The sequence below is a fragment of the Thermobia domestica genome, chromosome 2 (genome assembly GCF_964235325.1).
Source record: "Thermobia domestica chromosome 2, izTheDome1.hap1.1, whole genome shotgun sequence".
In the NCBI taxonomy this organism is placed as follows: domain Eukaryota; kingdom Metazoa; phylum Arthropoda; class Insecta; order Zygentoma; family Lepismatidae; genus Thermobia; species Thermobia domestica.
Genome location: NC_137455.1, coordinates 318,129,533 through 318,155,483, shown reverse-complemented (window position 1 = coordinate 318,155,483; position 25,951 = coordinate 318,129,533). Strand labels below are relative to the sequence as shown.

The 25,951-nt window shown below is 34.0% G+C and overlaps 1 protein-coding gene across 1 annotated transcript in view; it reads right to left on the bottom strand.

Moving 5' to 3' along the window:
* Window positions 1-25,951, bottom strand: part of LOC145679496 (membrane alanyl aminopeptidase-like) — a 69,695-nt gene that overhangs the window by 25,225 nt on the left and 18,519 nt on the right. Inside the window, exons 4-6 of the mRNA XM_081750075.1 lie at window positions 9,900-10,392; window positions 5,125-5,280; window positions 3,393-3,686 (exon numbers count right to left, since the gene is read on the bottom strand). Coding sequence (XP_081606201.1) covers window positions 3,393-3,686; window positions 5,125-5,280; window positions 9,900-10,392 — 943 coding nt within the window. The remainder of the gene's footprint in view (window positions 1-3,392; window positions 3,687-5,124; window positions 5,281-9,899; window positions 10,393-25,951) is intronic.

The following is a 25,951-nucleotide window of genomic DNA, read 5'->3' as shown; positions in this document are numbered from 1 at the left end:
GAATTAGCATTTAAAAGATATGTGCTTTTCATATATTCTCTCTTAACCCCAATTCAATTATTTGATATCAATGCCATTTGTTCCAATTATACCAGTGCTTGTTATTCTGAAATCTTAAGTTATTATCACTACGCACTCGTAATATTTTTCCGGGAAATTTTAAGTAAGTTCAGTAAATACTGCATTGTAAGAAGTTTGCGCAGAAGTCAGATTAGAAACGGAAGAGGATTATGAGTTGTAACGAACAAAGAATTCACAATGTTTCTAATAGAGCCGTCAGTTAAATGCATGTGTAAATAGAAGCGGTTTGGTGAAAAATATTTTCCATATTTTGCATGAATGGTAGATTGTAAATGTATATTTTCACAAACGTTCGTTATAAATTAATAGGAAGTTTGTGGTGTCAAATAATCTAAAAGTCATGAGGATCTGAGTTAGTTCATTGCCAAAGCTAGCGTAGTATGTAGATTATCAAGCATGAAATGGGAATGATCGCGCAGATATACATTAAACGTAATAACATGATAGACTGCGCATGCAGGGTGAGTAACACATTACTCGCGAACCTCATATTACAGAGAGTAATGAGAAAATATGGGATGAGATCTAATTCTTTCTGTAGGTACTTCGGGATTGTAGATAGAAGCCGGCTATGGGTTAATCTAGTAGAACCACCTTCAACTCCCTGAAATGTTCAGTTATGTGTTAGTATATAGTATCTAGTAATCACGGGTAAACTCAAGTCACCCCCGCAAAAAATTATATCGGTTCTTCTCTTACTGTTTGGCTGCGGGCCTGAGGTAAATATTTGTTTCAAAGAGATTTTATAAGTTACCAAATGTAATGTATCTTATACTAATACGCAAATGTTCGACTTAATTGTCATTTTTAAAATACACACTCTATATTTTCTTCATCATTCCCTTTGTCGCTGTTGTATCACCATCGCGCGTGAGTAATCTACCCATATGCGCGATACTCCTGATCCTGAACGAGAGGTCGCGAGAAATAGAGATTTTGAGAAACTAACATCACTAATAGCTCAATTACTTTTCACAATGATTGTGGATTTGGTATTATACGCTAGGCATCCAACAACATACTATATCTTCTTAGCAATGTAGCTTTAACATTGACTATTTTGAGCAAGTTTTCGAATATATGCGCGAGTAGCATTGTTTATGTTTTTCAGTATTCTTGACATAATTGATAGTGCGGAAGGTTCATTCAGCATAATAATAATAATAATAATAATAATAATAATAATAATAATAATAATAATAATAATAATAATAATAATAATAATAATAATACCTGAGAAACACTATGGATTTAAAAGGATTTAAATCGGTAGCACCTCTTCCCGTTGTGTACAGAGCTGGATTTCGGAGAACAAATGGACAACTTTGTCGAAGTCAAAGCAAAAACGGGCGAATTTTAGGATATAGAAATTATTTTAAAATACTACATTTGTTGAAATATTAACCTAGAAATAAATTTGTAAAATTTGCAAATAAATTATATTTAGAGATGAGTAATTCTAATATGAGGGTAAACATAATTTAGTTATTATAAAATTTCTAAAGGTGTCAATTATCAGTTACTAAAGCTGAATAGGAGGCAAATCATAAAAGTTTTTCTGAGGTCCGTGTAACTCTAGTTACGCCCCTGCCAAAGTCACCGAATATTAATGAGTTATAAGATATATATATATATATATATATATATATATATATATATATATATATATATATATATATATATATATATATCACGGTATATTTTGTACCTCTGCTATCATTGACACATTTATTTTATCCATTATTGTCCATTCATTTATCTATCCATTCCATCCATTTATTTATCCATTCATTTATTCTGCAAATAGTACTTGTCATTCCATATCGTGTATAGATAGCATATATTATGCGTATAGAATGTCTATAAGATACAGATAATTGTTTTAACATAATATAATACATAACATAATATAGGCAATTCTTGGACCGCGCCGTGATCAGTTTCGCACACAACTGAATAAAGTCGCTTATAACTTACGCACTATTAGTCCTACACTAATATAAGAATGCATTTTTTGAAAGAGCATAAAATGATGAAAACTTTTAGACGAAACATTTTTCGGAATTCGATTTTGTAAAGAATCTGTGGCTTAAAAAAACTGACGTCACGCGTAACCAATACTGAGTAAAAATGAAAATAAAAAGAATCATATCTAGCTCAAAAATGCACCAGAATTAAATTGTAGACGACAATTAGACAAACAACATGAAAAAAGTTTGGATGCTCTAGTTCCAATGGTTACGGAGATATGGTGAATAATAGAAACGGTAATTTCGGCTTCCTCACCTTACCCTCCCCTCCCATGAGGTGTTTTTTTTCTGGCATCCGGCATTTTTGTGATCAGTGATGGGTATATATTAAAAAAATATCGGATGCCGAATTGTTACATAATTTGCCTTTAAAGTCGAAACGGAGAGCACGTTTGACAAGTTGATGCCTAGATTTTAACCGAATCAAAAATTTTTTACTTACAGAATGGTTTTGATATAATGTAGACCATTATGATGACTTTGTCAGTCGAACAATTTGACTATGCTGAAAGATACAGACTATAACGCCGCTCTGATTTACCTGAAACTCTGACCAATCTGTCACCATTGACGTTTCTGACCCTTTATCTTTTGATTATATTATATATATTTTCTGGCTTGGCATTTCATCTGTATCAGTTCCTTGTTTTTATCTTTATTTTGAGATTGTCACTTTTATTTTTCTGATTTCACTTCCTTCAAAGTGAACTACTTGTTTTGTAGAAACTCATCCTGCCGCTTTTGTTTTCAATACTTAAATTTCAAAAATATACATAGATGTATCTTTTTAGAATTACATTACAATATTACGTACATGTAGAGGAAGAATTAAAGATAATATGGGATAATGTAGAGTATTAGAAGTCATTTTACCATTTTTAGATCTCACTTTCTTCTTAAACTTAACAATTAAATCATACCTTAATGTTATGACGCGCCAATATATTCTAATGGTTTCTCATTTATATTAGATATCTAAGAGAGCTAGAGTGTATGACCAGCCTATAAATTTGATTCCCATTGAAGCAAATAGTTAAAATGCAGATTCGTACCTTGTATGTTTTAGCTAAATAAATTGATAAATTTAATAAATTAATTAAATAGAGTAGATTGTTTTAACATAAGTTCAAACAAAATACTCTTTTAGTAATATATTTGAAGATAAAATTTTATTATTATTCTATCAGCTGCAAAGTTTTAGTTAAAACATATTCTCATATTCATAAATAATTCACAATCGTAAATAAAACATTTCTATCTAGGAATTGAAACCACTCTTACCTATAAGTAACAAGACCCCAGTTTTCCATAGCTCCAGCTGAGAAGTCCGGGATAGCAGCTATATCCATTTTTGGTAGTGTGTAGCTAACATTTAAATAATTTTCATAAAATTCAATAAATTTTGGAGCTACTTCTAAACCAAAATCTCCGTACTCAACTATGTCCTCTCGGGCCCAAAGTCTGTAGTTTCCGTTTTTCACGCTCTTGAAATCTGATACCACAAATGCAACAAGGTAGGTTGACATTATTGGTGTTTCTTCAAAGTGGTCTAGCTCATACCCATCATATGAAGGCCTGCAAACATATATTAGCTGTTAAGAACAATGAGACGATAAAAATTTGACAATTTCAAATACATGTACTATCATAGTGTAGAAGTAATATTGGGATAACACACGATGGTAGGCAAATCAAAAAATTATGTTGTATTCAAAATTCTTGCGTATTGTTGGACTTTTTCTTGTGTCTATTTAAGTTCTCGATTTAGGGTTTAGCTGTTTAATATAAATAAATCGATAATCGCGAGAAAGATGAATCAATTTTGTTTTCTTTGAGATATTAAAGAAAACTATTTAAGTTCATCAGTACAGATATTTCTTGCACTCAATGCACTATTATTGTTACGTTCATACTGTTGTAACACTTTCTACCCAAGCTTTTATCATATGTAAAATTATGTATACAACGTTCAACGAACGATGAGAAAAGTTCAAACAACGAACTTTAGAAAAACATATGAGTTGGTACTTCCTACAATAATCGATTTAAATGTACTGTATAGATATTTCCTTCCTCGTCACAGGAAGACAGATCTAAAAGGATTGCTTAAAATGATAGTTGTCTTAAATTTAGCTGTGGGCTCAAATGCGATTATGTTTTTAGTTTTTGTGCTTTCGGCTGATAAATTTGCGAACACTTGTCAAAATACAGTAATTTTCGTACATTATTCTTGTAAATGCTAAGACTTGTCTCCTTTATACTTCGATTAAGCTTTTTTCTATCTGAACACTATGATAAATATGATGTACAAATGTGAATTCATGCGACCTCAGTTCAGATGATTCATTTCCTGAAAGACTTTCTTAGTATCTATATTTCATGTTTCCATTGTGAACAAAGTGCTCATTTATTATGAGTAATGATGTAAAAAATTGTAATTTGCTCTTTAGTTAATTCATGGATAAAATCTTATTTAATAACAATTTATTTCTGGAAATCTACATATGAATATTCAAATGTGGTTATGAACCACCATAAGCATCACTTCTCATGTTCCAAATTAGATGTTAAGCTGCATATTCCATTGTTTTGGACAGTCCCATATCCCCAACTATGCACTTGTTCCCTGAGTTTATACGAGCGTTTGTCTTATATTCATGTGAGTATATATAGTTTGTTGGTATTGTTCATTTACAATCTTTCCCTATATATACACTTTATATTAAATATGGGAATTTACAACTGTAACAAATGAAAGATAGTTTATTAGCTTCAAAGTTGACCCAGTCTTCTTATTTCAAGACCCTATATACAATATGAACCAAGTAAAACAGAGATAGGAAATAAAGATTCACAACAACTGGAAATTTAGTCGATGCTGATAATTGTATTATATACAAATCAAAGATAAGATTGAATACTAATTTGAATACTGAATAAAGGAAATAACACGAAATCGTATTTAAGTTTCTTTTCTAGTTTGAGGAATAGTTCCTAATCAAATATTACTTACAGAGATTCTGTGTATTCCAGTGGCATATTTGATATTGCTGTGTAGTTAGCCGGCCGACCCATAGCAATTTTGAATTTCGCTTTAAAAGAAGGTTCATCAAAGCAAGGAAAGGCTCTGCGTGCTCCTGTTGTCTCAAATTGAGTTGTTGCTAGATATCTTTGAGAAAATGGTACAAGAAGAAACATTGATGAAATTGAGAAAAGAAAATTAGTTCTTATTTTGCATTTTGACACCATAACACATTGAAATCTGCAACATCACTAATTTGTTTGTACAATTAAGTAAGTCTTTAATGTGGTATAAACATTAATATAACACAAGTTAGATGTATCCAATGTACTAAGTGATAAGCAAAGTTGGATTTGTAAAGTTAACATTCGATAGAAAAATGTGGCATCTTTATTCTCTTTTAGACTTATCTGGAGAGAAAGTTTGAGTTATGTGGTTAGCATCCGCTAAGAAATGATCACCTTCATTTTCTAATGTTCCTTCTAGACTTATCTAATGTTTAAGATTAGTGTTATATAGTTAATATAGCTGGGAAAGATTACTGCGTCCAATCATATTGCAAACTTGTCTTCAAAAAATGGATTTATTTAGTTATAGCTCGCTATGACAATATGGTATTTCAATATGCAGTTCTCAGTAGTTTCATACCATACTTCTTTCATTTAAATTGATTTTTAAACAACTCTGCCCCTGTTGAAAATGTTAAGTAGATCTATTTTTTGTTGTTGTTAGCAGTATACATATATAAAAATAAAAATATGTCTATCAGAACACAATTCAAGATAATTTTAAAACTATTTTCCGGTATTAGATTCTAATTATATTTATCTTCAGGACCACCCTAGGGTTCGAGACCCCAGGTTGAGAAACCCTGTTCTAGAGATTACCTAAGATTGTGTCTAGTTTCGATCGCATTCACATGAAACTTTTATTAAGTTCCGAATGCCGCCAGGAACTGGGAATTGGTATTACGCAACCTACCTAGTAATTTTTATGTAAAAAACGGCAACCACAAGGGTTAATTTCCTTACTTATATTCTAGCCAAATTATGCCCAGTTCTAGTTTATTTTTGTAGTTTCTAAGAGTTGTAAAGATACTCCACCTTTTATCGCGATATCAGTGAAAGAGAAGAGGACGTAGGCCTATAAAAGATTATTTCTCCCCGACGTTATGAAATTAATAAAGAAGATATGTCATTTATAATATCCTTGCCCTAGAGCTGGAAACAACTTACGGGTTGAGAGTACTGCTTAAATCCTATCTTCTCGCTAGTTATGTAATTTCAGAAAAGTAATCTCAGGTTTTGCATTTAACACTTACATATATATATTTTACACTTACATATATATATTTCAGAACCAAAGAGTCACTTAAAGGAAAACATCGGTATTTCGAGACAAGATATTCTAAACTATATGAGATTAAACGATAACTCTTCTATCAATAAAAAAAAAAACTATATTATGGTGTTTTCTTCTAAAAATAACTCACTTCGATATAATATATTATCATGGATGAATCGCAAATTTCAAAGCAGTTTTTCGTTTGCTTAGGAACTCTATGATTTTGTGTTGCAAACTGCAATCCAATGGCGTTTAAGAAACGTTGATATCTGTGTGTGTGTGTGTATACATTAGTCTTCTGTACCTGAGGGCGTCGGCTCCAAACACTGCGAATATGCTCGACCTGCGGCTTCGTATTGGTCATATCCTAAATACCTCTCTAATTTTAAGGGAGGCATCCGAATATGCTCATTTTACTTTTATTATTGCAGCCCCATTTTTTTGTTCCTACCTTATATTTTCCCCTTGTACAGGAAATGCGAAGAAAACTTTGAAATGTGTCTTTAATTATTTTAAATGAAAAGTCAAATTACCAATTTCATGTATCTAACCTAAAAGAATTTCAACACATGGTCATCCTGTTATATCGACATTATAACCCTAGCATATTTTCCACGTCTTTCTTCTTCCGTTTTAGGGAATATGTGAAAAGTGGTGAAACTTGTGTCTAATTATTTTTAATCGGAAGTCCATAAACCAAATAATTTGTTTCTACCCTTCAGAGATTAAGAGATATGAAACATTTACTCCAATGATTGCCACCTGTATATATCTTCCTTCCTCGTGGAATTTACGAAAACCCTTCATTCGTGGTAGCTTACTTCACAAATCCTATACATTGTCAAAATTTCAAGCTTCTAGCTTAGGCAATTCGGCCTTGGCGTTGCTCAATCAGTCAATCAGGTCTTGTCATGTATATATACATATATACAACATGTTCAAGACAACACCGACAACGTTTGAGAGGTGATTTCTGACACCAAGATAAGACAAAAAGTATAGACCAACCTGGGTGCACAAATGCTTCCTTTCGGAGTTATAGGCTGAAGAAAACATGAAAAAATCAACATTAAAGGACCATAGCTCCAATGCTATGGGACCTATCCTAGTCGGGTCAAGACTTCGCTTAAGAACTAGTATGTACCCTATCCAAATGTCCATGTTTCAGAATCCTGTGGTACTTCTGCAACAGTTTCTACAGAGATAGTTGGTGAGTACTTCAAATCATATGTCCTTAACCAAACTTCCTCTATAAACACCCTGCATATATATATATATATATATATATATATATATATATATATATATATATATATATATATATTAGAAGAGATGTTGCGAAAGTAAGTTTCGTCATCTTTTCACACGGAAAATGTACTGTCAAACACAAATACACCATGCATGATGAATGATATACCTTGCAGGGACCACGCTGACTCAATGGTAGAGTGTTCACCTCTGGTGCGTTGGGTCTGTGGTTCGATCCCATTCCGCGTCAAATGGACATTGTGGAGGACAAACACTGTGTACGTGGATTTTCTCGGGGTTTCCTCCCACTATTTTCATTCCACTATACCACTGATTTCTCACCATCACCGCGTCCTTTAGCCTAGCCGACATAACTGTGGGACGAACTACTGAAATATTTCATTACATATACACCTTGCACTCTTTTTTGACATGGTCGCCATTGACATTGAGTCATTAGTCGTGGCATAAAATCAATTTGAAGAGACTACTCTGGTACTACTCGGCGCGCTGTAATGCAAGTAATTCACGCAAACCTGCTCTACCTCAGCATTTTTTTTTTTTTTTTTTTGGAAGTGACGTCCCGAGATTGCGGTTTTCAATGCAAGGAACAGGCGAAAGTCCGATGGAACAAGATCAATTCTGCAGGCAGGGCAACACAATCTCTCAGATTCAAAGTGACGAATCTGATCTTGTGTGAGCCTTTCTGACTGTGGTTTTGAGTTGTCGTCCAGAAGCACAACATCTTCACTCAAGAGCCCTAGTCTCTTTCATCGAATGGAGGACCTGAGTTTGGTGACGATATCGCCGTAGGGTGCCGCACTGATGGTTCCTTCATGGAGGAATTCAAGGAGAGTCACTTTTCGGAACAAGAACTAATTTCCCTCTTCACATACCGCATCGTGATGTAGGCTGATTCCCATCCTTGCACTCTTGTGGTTGAGGTCAAGTTACTCTGTACCCATCTTGAAGACTCTTTTCGGTAACCCAACACATCATGGAGAATGTGATAGGCCTGAGCAAGCCCAATAAGTAGTGTGGACTCCACATCTGACACCGTTATGCGCCTGTCCGCTAACACCATGTCCTGTACTCTAGCAAGGTTATTTTCATTTTTGGATGTGGAGGGACGCCCACTTCTAGCTTTATTTTCCACACTCTGCACTCTTTCACTGAACATATAACACCAGCGACCAACCCTTTCAGGAGACATGACCTCTATACAACACAAGGTATGTAGGCGTTCATGGATGACGGACACAATAGTCCCGCGTGGCCATTTGTACCGGGTAACAGCATGCACTTCCATTGGCGACCACAGTGTCAGCCCACGTCTGTCTGCCATCGTGATTTGTACTTGAGTAACCTTAAGCATGTCGGTCTGCCGTTACTCTCTTCTTTAGCGCTCTTAGTATGTATCATTTCACCTTCGCTGACACTCTACTGTCATTCAACCAGCAACGTGTGTGGTTTCTTATTCCAATTGTTTGTTTCACCTGGCGTACCATCTTCTGGTTTGAAGCCAATGACAAAGCTTATTTCCGGAAGGCCCTCGTATATACAGCTATGTGTACAGTAATTTCCCGCTATGTGTACAATTATGTGTGCAGTAATATTATATATACCTAATCTAAGGGGACATCTACTAGATTTTATAATTACTATATGTGCACTCTTGTTCAAAATATCTTGGCCACTCTCCTTGCTTACAGAGGCCGTATTCTGGCAATTGTGCGTAACAAATGCTAACACTTTTTCCCGAAATAAATCTCAATTGGTCAAGAAAGAAGATTCTTATTTGATTAGATTCCGACCCTGGATAAGAGTACAGAGTTTATCAAAGGAAGATGAGAGCTTTTTTGAAAACACTGTACGTTATTCAGTTACTACGAAAGGAGTGAAAGTTCATACCTTCGTAAAACCTATTTTGTATTAATATTTCTACTTCTATATATATATATATCCTTTAAACATTTAAAGGGATTATTTCTGTAAGATATGCCATAAGAATATCAATATTGTTTCTAAAATAACATAATCGTTTAAACTTAACTTTAGATATCATTGAGCATAAAATAACGAATAACAGTATTCTATAGAACGGCTAAATTATTTAAATTTCTTTTCTGAGGAACAAGAAATACATTGGAAATATTTTTTAAATAATATATTACCTCTTTTCTCCGTTGATCAGGTAGCTGCTTAAGTAAAAACCATTAAGATCAGAGTGAACCAATGTTCCTTCAAAATTTATGTTGATTACATAGTTTTGCTCTTGAGTCAGTGCACTTCCTAAATGAATGATAAAGAATTGAAACTCTTCCTTATACTCAAAGCTTTCAATACTTATCTCGGATCCATCTTCTACGCTAAGTACATTCACCGAACTTTCGTTAATTATTAAGTCATCAATGTGAAGAGTTATGTTGTTTACTCCTTCTTCTGTCGGTGTTACATAAATCGAGACGTCACCAGCAAATGAAAAGTCGTCAAAGAAAGGAACCAGCGTTAGATTGTAGTAATACGGTAGTAATTCTTTTGTTAAACGAACGCCTGTAGGATCCTTGAGGGTCTTCGGCAATTTCCCAACTCCATTGTACTGCCGAGGTCTTATCAGAGCATTACATGATGCACCAAGAATAAGAAATAAGAAAAGGAAATTCGAATCTGGAAAGTAGAAAAGAGTTTTCATTAGCAACAAGTTCCAAGAGAACAATATATATAAACACATAGACGGACAATGAATTAGACGGGCATAAGGAGCCGCGGTGGCTTAATGGTTCCTGTTACCTGGTGTCTTTGGTTCGATCCCTGCTAGCGCCAAGTGAATTTTGTGGTGGAGAAACACCGTGTGCCTGGGTTTTTCCGGGCTTCTCCCGTTTACTCTCACTTTCTTCATTCCAGTTTTTAATTCATTTCTCATCATCATTGTTTCGTTTAGCCTAACCGGCATAACCTTGGGACGCAAAATTCAAAGACTTCGTTTCATTCCAGACGGACATAATGGTAAGTGCCACTCTCGATGAAATTGAGTTATTAGGTAGAATGGTTTGTAATCGAACCACAGAAGAGTATGTAGGTAGTTTGATTTCGGAAAGGTTCCTGCATATGGGAGGGAAAGCTTGTTGGTGTGTATCATTGTATTAAATAGTATGCCAATGGTCAAACTTCTTTTCCAGTTTGCTCGAAAATTGGAAAATATGATTGACCATTACTTTTGACCTGCCATTCATGTATTGAGCACTACTTTCAGACACGTGGTTTTGATTAAGAGATGGATTTAATATTTTAGAGCAAATAGAGTCCAGTGAACTATATAACTCTATTTAACAACTCTTGAGTCGAAATTAAATATTTCTTGACAAAAATATAGGATATATTATTTCTAGAAATATAAGAATAATATCCAGTAGTAAAAACACATTTTGTGCAAATATTACACTCACTGTCTTAGAAATTAGACCAAAAGAACATTTGCTGTTGAATATACTCTTTATAAATCTCGAGCCTGTCGAGAGCAATTTTTTAAACTCTAGTGGTGACTATAAATATGTTCAAATTCAAAAGAAATAAATAAAATAATTTCGTTCATCTGCGAGAACACAATAGCATATGGCACTAAAATTCCTTATGTTGCAGTTTCGGAAGACTAGGTATAACCGAGGGACGATTGATAGGCTAGTCATCAATTCACTCATGTTTATTCTTCAATGCTGAATGTAAATAGTTATTAGATAATAGATTAACAAGGTTATTGGTGGATGATGCTGGGTCATAAGTGATGCAGCCTATAAATTTGTAAATCCGTCATTAAAAGGAATATCTTGGAAAGTTCAAAATAATAGCATATACAAATAAAATAATAAAAATAGATCTTGTGGTGATTGCGTAACATCGGATCAAAAGATGAAAAATTAATTTTCTTAACTACAAAGAAAAAATTCAAAAGCGAAAAAATCAGCGAGTGTAAAAAAAGTATAGTTAAAAATAATGTAATGTAATAAAGTTATAGATATTTATAATATGTCCCTTCTTTTTTCATTGAGAAACAGTTTTTTTTTAGAAAAAGTAGAAAGATAAAAGAAAATTAAATTCTTTTGTTTGTTAGTCAAGTCAAGGTCATTTATGTGCAATGCGAGATGTAATAACACGCAAAGTCAGCTGGCAAACAGCAAGCTGTCTTCCTCTTGACTTGGTCAAGTAACTTCCGAGACGTGAGGAACAGCTGGTTTTCGTGACGTGAGGAACACCTAGAAGAATGGAGGAATTTTCGAAACTTTGCTTCTGTCTTTCACCGATTGAATTAGGATTTCCTGTAGTTGGATGGAATATTCGTGATTTGGTTATTTGAAATTAAAAATAAGAATAAGCGAGGTGACAGTGAGGAATATGGTGAATGTATTTGAATTAGTATCCTTATTTCTGAAAGAATTGATATCCTTGCGGCTTTTTTTATTTATATACTAGCTGAACCTGCGCTCTCTATACAGCGCATCATTCACATATCGCACCTTCTCGTGAAAAGTGACACAAGTACAAAAAAACCAAAGGTCCAAGTTCGTATCCCTCGCGAGAAAAGTGACATAACACAAAATTGTCATTTTTGTTCCAATACACTCTGATTTTGGGATAATTTTAAAGCTATATTTACAACACTTTTACACAGAAAAGAAAAAACATTGTGATTATAAAATAACTTTAAAACAAGTTACAAGTTATGTCATTTTTCTCGCGACGGATACGAACTTGGACCTTTATTCTTTCACTTATGTAACTTTTCTCGGGAAGGTGCGATATGAGCATGAATCTCTTTGCTATTCTTCACATCTGTACACGTCCCTTTACAGACACAAGTGAAAGATGTCTTGATAAAAATCGGCAAGACATACCGTAGAGGGGAATTTTTTTCGATTAGTTTTTCAATATCTTTCACCGTTTGCAAGATTTGAGCCTACTTCCGGTTATAATGACCACTAAATGTGTGATCATAAAGAATATACCAGTTTATAACAAGCCTAACTTAAATGAAGAAAGAAGTTTGTATCATGACATTGTTAGCAGAAACACAATTTCGGATATGACATAATAGTCAGATTTGCAGAAACGGGCTGTCTGGGAATTTCAGTCATGGTGTGACAATGGAGAAACGAGAATTTGGCCAACAGTTGGGGCAACAAGCGGCGTTCCAGATATTAGAGGGCAGATTCCATCGTCTGGAAGATCACCATAAAAAGCAAATCCAAGATGGATCGGGAGGAATCGACGATTAGTCAGAGAGAGAGAGAGAGTCGAAGAGTTGAGCATCCGTCGAGAAGAGAAGTAGTGTTCTAGCTTCGACGCTAGAAGCTTTAGTTCGTGATCGAATAAACTGAATTATCATAGTCTATTATCCTCCTTGTACAAATTGTTAAACCAAGGAGAAGTAACACCTACCGATGATTATCGTCTTACTACGAACGCAGTAGCGGTAAAGGATACTCTATCATACACTTCCGGAGAAGATTCCAGAGGGTGGTAAGCTCAGACAACAGCATCAATGACCCAGAACATAAGCAGATATGTGTTCCTCAGCTGTATGGTTGTCTGTGGCTGGATTGTCAGACAAGTTGGTATTGTGATCTGAAGGCTTATGTCATATCCACTTATACACACACGTTACATTACACATCTTTTAAATAATGAACATACACAGATCTCATAGAATAGTTGGAGTTCTTAATTATTCTCTCGCAAAGTAATAATTAATACCAGGTAAAAAAATCCCGTTCATTCCGGATAATGAGCGGAAGGGAATTCCTTGTGTTATAACGCACTCGTCCTCGATTCTAATGGGGCGTTTATACTTAGTCGATTTGCGTTCGATTCAGTTGAATTGACGTCACTTTCAACTTAATCGACCGTGTAAACGGGAATTCAACTTAATCGCTTGTTGATCGAAAGCGACTAATCGACTGGCAACTGAATTGAAAGACGTTCTATTTTCTGTGGTTGAAATAATTGAACACATCCATCGATCTAATTCGGCCTAGTTGCTTCGATTTAGTGGCAAATGCAGCGAGTCGATTTAGTCGTGCGACTAAATCGACCAAGTGTAAACGCCCCATAAGGCACGACGCAAGAAGGTTGTCAATATATATATATATATATATATATATATATTACTGGGTTATCAATCGTTCGTTTCTCTTTTTGTTCCGGAAGTGACTCACTTTCGCAGTTTCTTTTGCAGCTTGCATGGATTTTATCTTTTACCTAGGCCAGTAGTGGATGAGAGCGCTACAACCTTCATTATACTTCTTGTCACTGCTTGCACACCAACTACAAACTAGCGTATGGCTAGGATCATCAATTTGAATATTGATAGAATATGAAGCTAAACGCAGTTGGTAGAAACAACGAAATATGTCAATATAGAAGATAAATAATGATAATTTGTTAAGTTGTGGTAAAACGACGACAATCTTGGAATTATGCAGCTTCTATAGTTAAACTATATTTTCTTATATGTAAAGTACTAATGCTATTATACTAATAGAGGTATTTCCCTCGGAGAGATATATTTTCTTTTCTGAAGAAGTTAGTAACTTTTATATTTATTTTTACTTTTTAAATATAAGTAAGTATTTTTTCAATTATGTTAAGTAATTATAGAATTAAAATGTTTACACATGTACAGAGAGCACCGAACGTCCCATGAAAAAATATATTTAATTTGCTGATCGCTAAAATAAGAAAAACTTTCAAAATCTAATAATTTGGTAAAATAAATAAAAGACATTTGACAAAAGAAGTAAAAATGTAACGGTCTTTACTCGGACTTGCGATATGGGGAGTTGGATATTGAAATTTAATATAAATAAAATATTAAAAGTTGATCGATACATTGAAATATTGAGATTTCGATATATGGATGAGTAATTGTATGATATTGGTTGTTTTACATATTTCAAACAACTATCAATGGATAATTATATATAAAGATCATATAGTTCTAGTCACAACTTAACAATAGCAGACAAAAAGTAAACAAGAAAGCATTGAAACGTCATTCCTTGTCTTATTAGGAATACGCAGTGGGACTTAAAAAAGATGAAATTGGTAGTACGTTAGAGGAATTCTCTCAGTCGATTTTGTTAACGGAGTAAATAAATTAATATCATTCAGGGCAATTTTAATTTAGTACATCCATTTAAAATCTATTATATTTCCTAGCTTCAATGCAACCCACACAATAGATAAAAATAACTGTTGCTTATGATAATGCAGATGTAGCTTTTCTTAATGCAAATTGTTACTGTAAATATACCATACATGGTATGGCATAACAATGTTTACTAACTTTAGCAAAGATGATATTTTTAGTTCAATGGACAATCATGAGTATCATAACAAATATCACTTCCAAAGAAAGCAAAAAATGTGGAATAAGTACATTCATGAGCACACCTTTTAATTTTTCTGTTTTTTTCTTCTTGGCTTTCTTCAAACAATCCAGAGGATCTTTTGTGTACACTGACGGCTAGATTTGTATTCGGATCTGTGTCAATACATAATATTAAAAGCGGTAATAGAAGATCAAGAAATGGACATAGTTCTTTTCTCTGTACTTTAATTTTTTTAGAAAACTAATTATCTTCATAATTTGCTGCTTTCGTTCCTTGAAAATATAACAGTGAAACTAAAATTAGTAGATCCTTCACTTCCGGTTTCAATAATGAAACAAGGTCAGAGAAGAAATTTGGTTTTTGGACATTAAATCTACATACACTGGTTGTCATTACAAATGAAAAATAAAGAAGATATCATACGAAGTACAAATTTGTAAAATTTGTAAATTATGGATGGATAAACAATTGATTAGCATGGCAGCGATGTGAATCAGTGGAGGTGTCGGGTGTCATCTAGTGACAGCAAGTGGAGGCCGTCAACAGAGCCACAAATCAGTCTTAGATGAAGGTTGGTATTACTTGAGTGTGCAAATGGTGAAAAGATGCTTCATCGTTGAATATCTCAGTTGTTGAAGTGGGTTTCGGCCTTTGATCTCCGATGAATGGTGGCGTATCACGAGTATGTTTTATACGCCCCTGAGCTTGGTACCAGTATTACACGGAATGAGGCCACAACGCAGCACATTCGACTCAAAGGATCACGAAGTTGATATGCAGCTAAACGCCAGATCTAAACGACCCTACATACCACAGATTGCGAGTGCAGACGGTAAGTAACATAGGTGACTAAAATTACTTATATGTGACTTGTGTTTTGTAACACTATAAGGCAGTTTCAAAGTAAATAAAAATAAGCTCTGTGTCATTTGCATTCGTACGTAGAGGGTAAAGTCTACAAAAAATTGATACACCGTGATCTCACGAAGTGCTTAGACTAAAAAGTGAAATATGATTCCAGAACGAGAAAGCCTGTGAAGTATCAAACATTTTAGTACCTGGAGAAGTTACTTCCGTTTATCTGTCATCATAATAAAGAAATAAGAGAAATAAGAATATTGTGGCAAAGTTTGGCATGATTTAATCTTAATAAACTCAAAGCAGTGTATATCCTAATCATATCAGTATGAATACATTATCAAAGTTTGACTCGAAGCACTTAAGCGGATGTCTTACATCAATCTTGTACTATCATACAAAACAGTATACTTAAACTTTAAAAGTTCATAAATGCAAACAGAAAGAAAAAACAGTAAAATACAAGTAAAATAAACGGTATTTTCGTTATCTTGCTTCGATATATATGATCTTCTCTGTTTCTGTAACTGATAGATTTATGTCTATTTTAGCAGCATCATGTAATAGTAAATTTATTTCACTTTATACAAATATACTACTTAAGTTCTCTAATGTCGTAGAAACTTTCTTGACGACTATGCAAGTATATTCTAAGCTACTATAACATATTCCGAAAGAAAGGACAACCTAATACATCCAAACTGCCCCTTAAAGTTATACAGAAATCTGTGCCAGTGGGTACTAATATGGAAATACACCGTCAATATGTTTGTTCAATTGCTTGCTTGAACTCTAAATTTGAAAGGAAAGTAATAGTGTTGGGACCAGGCCGGTTTTGCCTAGGCACAAGTGATGTGATATCTGTTAAGGAGTTAAATGCGCTCACACGCTCACTACAGAAATCAACATAACATACAAGTAAAACAAAAGTTAGTGGAACAAACGCAAGTTTATTTTGCTCAGAGCAAAATAGAAATCTTTGACAATAGAAATAATAATGTTACACATATTGAGTGAGGACGATCTAGACAGAAAATTTTATTTCTGTTAACGGGTTCTTGCGAACATGGGCGAAACTTAAGTGGATGTAGAGGGTGTAACACCCCATTCAAAATAAATTAGTCTCATTCAAGTTTCTGAGGATTTCAAGTTGAAAGTTTGAAATTTGGAATGCAAACAATATTTGTTTTAAAAAATCAGAATTATGTTGATATTAATCAATAATAATTTAAGTAATCGTCTTAACAGCTGTAAAGCAGTGTTATTCGCCTAATTTATTTCCAACTCAGCAAATATATATTGTAGTTTATGAATAGTTTCATTTCGTTAATACACTGCGAAACAGTACTGCACAAATTCACAGATTTGGCGATATTTATTAGGACTATTTAAGATAATTATTACTGTTGTCAAATGTTGATAGTAACAACTGGATTATTCTTTTCATCACATTTTGCGAATCCACACGATTGTTTTAGCAACGAAAAGTAGGTGGAGAATTTATTCTAACTTGTGGTTGTGAAAGTACACACTTTAAGGGATTATGGCAGCTAACGAGCCATGTCTCAAACGAACTCAAAAAAGTATTAAAATAGAATGCCGCGATTGTAAAGCAGCATTTGATAACGAAAGCATGAATTTTTCAGTTCATAACGTTGAAAGAATAAATTTACAACACGTTGGGGATCTAGTAAATATTTTCGAATTCCCTTGAAAATCTGAAGTGAACATGCATAATGATGAAAGGACAATGAGTACAAATTACGTACCTTATGTCCATAACATTAGTACTGTCGAAGGAGAGGAAATGTCTTCTTTTCTTTGTGATGATATACGAGTATCCAATTTGTAACAACAATTAATTACAAATTGTCTCCTAGAATTTAGTTACAAATCATAAGAACCATAGATAGCTCTTCAAATTCGCAATACTATTTCGTAAATTCTTTATTTAGCAATCTCTTCAATTGTGAATTTTCTAGCGTAAAGGCATACATTCTTGTAAATTCATCTCTGCATTATTATAATTATAACCTTTGCTTTTCAGAAGCATTTTTTTAATCCAAATATAAATCGATTATTATTTCTTGTGTTAAGAATCATCCTTGTAGAATGGTATATTTTTAAAAATATGTTGCCGTTGTGGCTCAGTGGTAGACATTTCATAAGTGACGTAAAGGATCCCTAATTCGATACCAATTCGCTCCAAATGGATTTTACAGTTAACGAATAGTGTGTGTGGAGTTTTACGGGATTTTCTCGTTTTCCATTACTTCCTTCATTCTACGATTGTACTCTTTCTTATTATCACTAACTCCTTTAACCAACACGGCATAGCCGTGAGAAGTAAAAACATATAAAGAAGTGTTCCTCCTCTCTCAACTCCTCCTTGACTGCTAAACCGATTTTAATGATTTATGGTGCATGAAATGACCATTGTGTAACCTAGATTGTTTTCCATCATGTTACTTTGATTAAAATGTGTACGCTATTGCAGGAACGAGAGGGAGACTAAATGTATTCCAAAATTGAGCATCTCTCGATCCTCTCAGCTTAGGAAGATCACGTTTGATATATAAATTCTTCATTGAAATAATGAAACATATGATGTCGTGTTTCTGAAACCTTGTCGTTTTAACTGTATCATATATCTATAATGTAATAATATTTCTTCCTCAAATCAAACTAGACCGCTGAAGGGACCAACAATTTTTAGTATCTGACTGCACAATAGATTAGCATGTGTTTTTATTAGGTCACCTTGGTTAAAATTATTAGGTTACCTGTGGTTTTATTAGGTTTCGTTGGTCATTTTGGTAATTCACTATACATTAAATATTTAGTACGAAGATGAAAATTATTATATAAATTCCTTGCTTAAAATGAACATAATGATGTTTGCTCGCAAAGTCCTCGTTGACCCCTGCAATGATTTTGATGTAATTTAATACACAACTAGACTATGACTTAATTTAGGCTTTTATTATGTTATTTTAATTAAGATACGTATTCGAAGGGGGAGGGGAAGGTTCAAAATATATGAAAAACTCAGTATAGTACGATCTAATCAATATAAGTGGCACGGTGGCTCAGTGATAGAGTGCTTAATTGTAATGGGTTTATGGTGGATAATATCGTGTCCGTGGCTTTTATCGGGTACTCTCCTTTCCTCCAACCATCATCATTCATTTTCGATAGTCATTCATTTCTCTTAGCCTAAAGGGCATAGTCTTCGGACGTTATACCCAACAATTTCATTTGCAACCAATTTAGGAGGATGAAGCTTAGTGTATATCTATGTAAATTCTTATTTAAAGTAAGCGAACTTATGTTCCAATTCCTTCAAAAATTTCCATTTTAACGAGCCCATCATATATATTTAGATATAAGAAGGCATGACTGACTGAGTGATTGATCGACACGCAGACCAAACCGCTTCAGCTAAAAACTTGAATTTGAACAGATCATGGGATGTGTGTTATAAGATTCCACTAAGGAAAGATTCTTAGAAATTCGACGATGCAGAAAGAGAAAAAGAGGTGGTAATTATTTTCTTAAAATAGCCATATTTTGAAATCTGTGAAGGTTAAGGACATCAAATTTGATATATTTACATTTAAATTAAAATAATTAGATGCGTGTTTATGCTTTTTAACGGTGTTTGATCTAGAAGTGAAGGGTTGAGGAGAAAGATGTAAGAATTACAATTATTATAATAGAATGTCGATATCTCGGAATCTCTTAAGGTTAAAGACATGAAATTCAATATTTGGAATCTGATTTAAAATAATTAGACACGTATTTCACCGTTCTTGATATTTGTCCAAGAAGGTAAGGTAAAACGGCAATAGGTAAAAATGGTTGTAATTGGAAGCTTACATCTCGAAATTTGTTACAGTTAGAGACATGAAATTTGGTATTTACATCTTAAAAAATAATCAAACACTTGTTTCAGTGTTTTAAACGTTTCAACAAGAAGGAAAAATATTGGATAAGAGTAGATACATCCTAATTAAAGACATGTTTCAGTATTTTGTTTTGATATTTCAGGTTAAAACGATAGAAAAAGGAATTGGTTATTGCAATTATTATAATAATATAACCATATCCAGAAATCCCTTAATATTAGAGACAGGTTAGGAATATAAGAAGTACAAGGCCGTAGGGAGAGCAAATGCAGGGTCTGACTGTGAGAGTGAAATTCCCTTTCGATTAATTGTTTGATGGATAAGAAAATCGGCTAAACCGCTTAAGATATAAACTTAAAATTTGAAGAGTTCATAGGATTTTAAATGCAAGGTCAAACTAAGGAAAACATTCTTTTAATTGATCAGAGAAGAGATGAAAGAAGTTTGGTTGTTATTATCTTAAAATGTCTATACTTCGGTTTATCTGCTTATTAGAGATAGGAAACTGGGTATACGAACTTCTAATTTGAAGTAATTAAATGCGTGTTTCAAGATGTCTCATATTGGGTCAACAAGGTAGGAAAAAGAATGATAAAAGAAAAAGAATTTAGGATTTAGATTTATGGACTTTCGGTATCTATGGCTATGCCTGTCAGTCAAGTATGAGGGATGACGTTTCTGGCCAAGCATAGTATCCGGGGAAAGAGAGGAAGGAACGACTAGGGAAGGAAGCGGCCAGGGACCCAAATGTACAGTGCGCGGCTTACAAATTGTTACAGAAATTCTAAGTCCAAATTAATAACAAACTCTTGCCCCGTTTTCTTATGCAATCCGGAAACCCATGTCTCGATCGATTATTTATTTCTTGTCTTCAATCCAACTCCCTCCCTCCTCCACACCACCTTGTCTAAAGCAGTGTGAGTGACGAAGTACTCTCTTTCCATTCAGACGAAAAACAACAGGAATCAAGTTTATAATGTTATAGCTCTTAAATAGTATTTTTCATTTGTTTGTTCTGAAATATATTTAAAGAGCCTATTTTTGCTTTGTGCTTTCTATAGTCTGTAATGCACGCACAGAGCTCGAGAATATCTACTGACAGAAATGAGTGTTATTCAATAATTCATTTTATTTCTTTTCAGTAATTGCAAGCAAATGTTCCAAGAGCGTCATTTGGGCAGGACAGAAGGGTGTAATTTCCCCTCCCTTGAGCTTCATAAATACATATTGCTTGAGCAAATATATAGTAATGCACTAATAAAAAAGTGAAAAATTTTTGTCGGCGGAGACTCTAAATCCCCCGAATAAAACCTAAAATACTGCTTTTAGCAACAAACCTATAGAGTTACTATAGCACATTGCTGGAGAGCTTACATTTGGTTTCAAGAGTCGAAGGTTTGATCTCAAGGCATATGAGTTCCTGGGCGCCATTGAGAGAGACAGACAGAGACAGAGAGATTGAAATATGGAGACAGAGAGGAATGATTAATATACACAGATTTAGAACCGGGGAAAAATGATCGGACAGCATTCGTATTATGACGAAAATTGTGATTTTGTGATACAAAAGAAGGGAAGGATCACATTAGGCAGTTCCGAGACGGGTTTAGAACATCAAACCTTGTAGTTATCGAACAATGATTTATCCACTCTGCTACGGAAAACTCTGCACTTATGCACAAACGTTTCCTTTAGCTACGTTGAAAGCTAACTTAATGGAATATTCCAAAAGTTGACTTTGTGGATGCGGCGTTCTGATAGGATATAAACCCCTTGTAACTTAGTTACAATGTGCATAATGAACTTCTCCTTGTTCAGAACACTTTTTAGGGCAGTAAAATTTGTCACTGTTGTGTTAATTAGGTTACGTTTAATAGAACCATCTGATAAAGTAGTGCCAAACCCTGTGCGTCATTGTCTGTTAGGTGAATGGTTAATTTAAGTTACTCCTACGTATATGGTCCGAGCTTCGAATCAAGACCATCCTTATTTATTATTTTCTTTGAGCTACGCTCATACTGTGCATTCCACAAATTCAATTTTGAAGTAATGTAGTCACGGCTAGTTTAATTCGAAATTATTTTTAAATATGATATTTGTTATTAGTGCGTTTCTTTAACTTGGGATGTTTCAAACTTGATACTAAATCTTACAACCTTAATACAACTCATTTCCCTACGGCATACCATCATGAATGTTTGCTCAACGACGGAAGGCAGGCGTTAATGCAAAATTCAGTTCTTACTGGAATGTATGTATATATATGTAGAGAGTTTGACTCAAAAAAAAGTGCAGTGCAACATTGACTCTTGGAGAAATTTCAAACGAATTTACTATACGTATAAATTACCATCACAACAATCTACTGTCGTGGCTACGACACTGAAACCATTCCAAAGAGTACAAGGGGTAATAAGTAAAAAAAAAAGTAATAGAATACGAAAACTATTAGTGTCAAATCCATAGTTTTCTGATTTGAAAATATGAATAGTGGCTACCAGATGGCACTTCTCACTTGTTTGTAGCCTTGCATAAATGGAAAATTGTTTTAAAAGTATATTTTACATTCAAGTATGATTGTTCAAAAAAAGCTTGTCCTTCACCATTATGTTTTATAATTATTTTCTACTGTATTTGTTATTTATAATAACATATTTTCTATATATATTGTATTCTATGTTATACGTTTCTTAATTACATTTTACGTCTTACATTTGAAGAGGAGCTTATGACAATTCAGAGCAGCAGGGACATACACAGAACGCAGGCCTTTGAAATCCAGAGCTCCTGCCCCACGAAATCACAACTTTTCTGTAAATTATATCTAATTTTAGAGATGATGATAGACATTTTAATAAAACATGCCCTCAAAAAGCCTTGTCTGCTCCCCTGCGAAGCACTGAAAATTTTTGAATGCGTGCAGTTAGTAATGTTTCCCCAGAAGTTATATCTCCGATAATTCCGAGTGTGATATCAGTATCTGTGCATTATCAGTTTTCACCCGCAGTGTATTGAAACTTACTAAAAGGGAAAAGTTCTGAATTCTTCACTGGTTCCCACTATGACATCTTGCCAATAGAGTCAACCTTGGACATATCCACATCTGAAATACCACGTTCTATTTCAGTGATTCCGGAAACTATCCATTCAACACAAATATCGGATATTTTCGATTCTTTTTGCCTGTCACTCTCCCATTGTCAACTCCATGCCAACCAAGGCTTGATTTGGACTTATACAGCATCCACAGTGTCACTATTCGTCTTTGCACATGAATTCGACACTAATATCGTTCGTATTTGACGTCTTTTACATGTTATCTTCACCTCTTGGTAGGGGTGGTTTCACTGTCTCGCCCCCATAACTATGGAGAAATTTCAACCAACGTAAGTATAATTATAAATTACCATTTGAGAAATAAGTGTATAGGTGATCTTTGTCGGAAAGGAATTCGTTAACTACTTTTTCGATATCAATGTATTGCCTTTTTTTGCTTTACATGGTAAAAATTTGCCAAAGGTCTCAACTTCATCTGCACAATTGTGCTATGAATATAGATTTTAGTGATTTAATTCACTGAATGTTCGCTTAGATGTTGCTCTCGTCACAGCAAAAGTGAGATACAGTTATAAAAGAAAAATGAAATGAAATGTTTAAGTTTTACGACCACCTGTATACCGATTACGCTAATGGTAACATTGATGCTGAGAAACGAATGCAATCGTGGAATGAAGAAGCGGGATAAAACTCATGCGTTCAGTGTTTGTCCATAATAAAGTTCATTCGGCGCTAACGGGTATCGAACCAAAGACCCCATGCACCATAGATAAAGTTATAAAAGAATAGGCGTCTAAACAAATACGGCAGATTACTATCAATGGGATTTATATAAGATTAGATCTTTTGCTATTTCATCCTAAGTTAAACTTTCAATCAATCTTGTTCTTCATTACTGTTCGAAAACGTAAAGTTGTTGCTGCAAGGACGTGATAAATCTTTTCAGTAGACTTCACAGTCTATAGCTCCTTCACAACTTCTTTTCATCTAAGGCTAAAGTAGTTGCATTTTAGACATTGAGGAAAAAGTGTGAAATTATATAAATCCCTCCAAAGTGGAATTATGAAACTTCAGTGGGCCCCTTTTCGTTGTAGGTCTCTCACCACACCCCCGTTAGTTACGCCGGGTGCATGATACCGTTTCGCTCCATTAGGAATATTTTTAAAGGCAGTACGAGATTTTTTCTCCTGTGTGAATTGAGTTGTATTTGTTAGAACACTTTTTTAAAGGACACGAAAGATCCTATACTCAGACACAAAGCATGTCTTTCAAAGCTCCAATGGAAAACGAAACGAATCGTCGTATACATGTTACGTTTTCGAAGAGATAAAGAGCAAAACATTGATTGCACAAACGTATAATGGTATCATTTGCATGCAAATATATAGCTTATAAAAGGTGTTGGCTTGTTAGATGAGGGGTTACTAAACGGGATTCTTCTGCTGGTGGTCCTACCTTCGAATCTCGTTCATTCTTGTTGCGTATTTCTTTTAGCTACACTGAGTTTGTGCATTCCAGATCTTCCAGCTTGAATCAAATCTAATACCAGTTAGTGAATTAAATGTAGATGACATTATTTTCAAATACGAGACGTTATTACATGCTTTTCATTAGTTTACAGTACTCAACTTTGATATCAAGTCTTCCATCCTTCATTTAACTCGTTTCTTGACGTGTTTCATTACAAAATTAATAAATCTTGAAGGAAAAAATGCTTTACCACTTAATGATGACTGCTTTGAAAGCAAGTGCAAAATATTATAATTAAATGTCATATCTGTAGTTTCGTGTGGAGAAGAAACAAACTTGTGAACCAAAGGCTTAAGAACAACTTAAGTTATTAATATAAACTTTCCCGAAGATTATTCACTTATATCATCATAAAAAGAAATACGAAAGACGTTCTGAAACGAAGAAATACAACATACAACTTTGCAAACGGAGGCAAAGAAAACTAACGTAACAAGACTAAAGACGATTTATTTACGGCGTGGTGATCGTGGTTGAAAGGTCAAGGGACTCGATTAGTAATCTTGAAGTTCGTGGTTCGAATCCGCTTTGGGTACTTTATACATAGAAGTTTTAATGGCGATTGATCGACGATGACACACGATTTATTAAATTCAGATATTTCAATACTCGGATGTTTGAATACTTGAACTACCAAATCTTCAGGGGTAATAATAGTAATAATAATACTTATTATTATCTCGTAGAAGATTAAAACTAGGAGCTAATTATCGCTCTGGTGATACCGTTACAAGCAGAAACGTGATATTTTGCAATTATATTTCTGTTTTGTTTAATGTTGCCCACGAGAAGAGAAATTTCTCATCTTGTTTCTAAAGCAAACAAAATAACATGAGAATTAACATTTTACATTCGAGACGGGATAAGGCTAACTCAAATTATCATGCCGCTTTAGAGATGAGAATCGAGACGAGACGAAAAGTATCTTAAACATTTCTCGTCTTGTTACGATTCTCGAAATAGTGAATGTCCATTGTTTAAGTAACAATTGCTCTGTAGACGGATTCTTATAAGCTTTTTGTTACTTTATATCCGTAACTCTATAGTTACGGATATACTTTCGGTCCCTTTTTAAAATTTAAACTTCAATTCTTTGGACTATAATATTTTATCATGACCGAAATCAGTGTTTTATCGTTAATAAAATATTACAATCGTAAACGTTTGCAATTTATATAGACGATTGTTTCTTGACTCTTACTTAAAATAGCAGTCTTAGGATAGTGGCTTGAGCAGTCGTTTCGTGAGTCAGGGGTCCGCGGTTCGAGTCCCTCCAATGAAATTCAGAAATATTTTATAATTTACAAAGTTGATATTTCTGATGTATAATAACATAAAACATACTCAATTTCTCTCCTTCTTATAAGTTAAAGTTGAAACTACTTTCTTCACAGGGGGATAACTAACATGACGTCACAGTCTACAGTCACAATTACTACACTCTGAAAACTTGGCGTGTTTCGCAAACAATTCATGAATACAAAACAG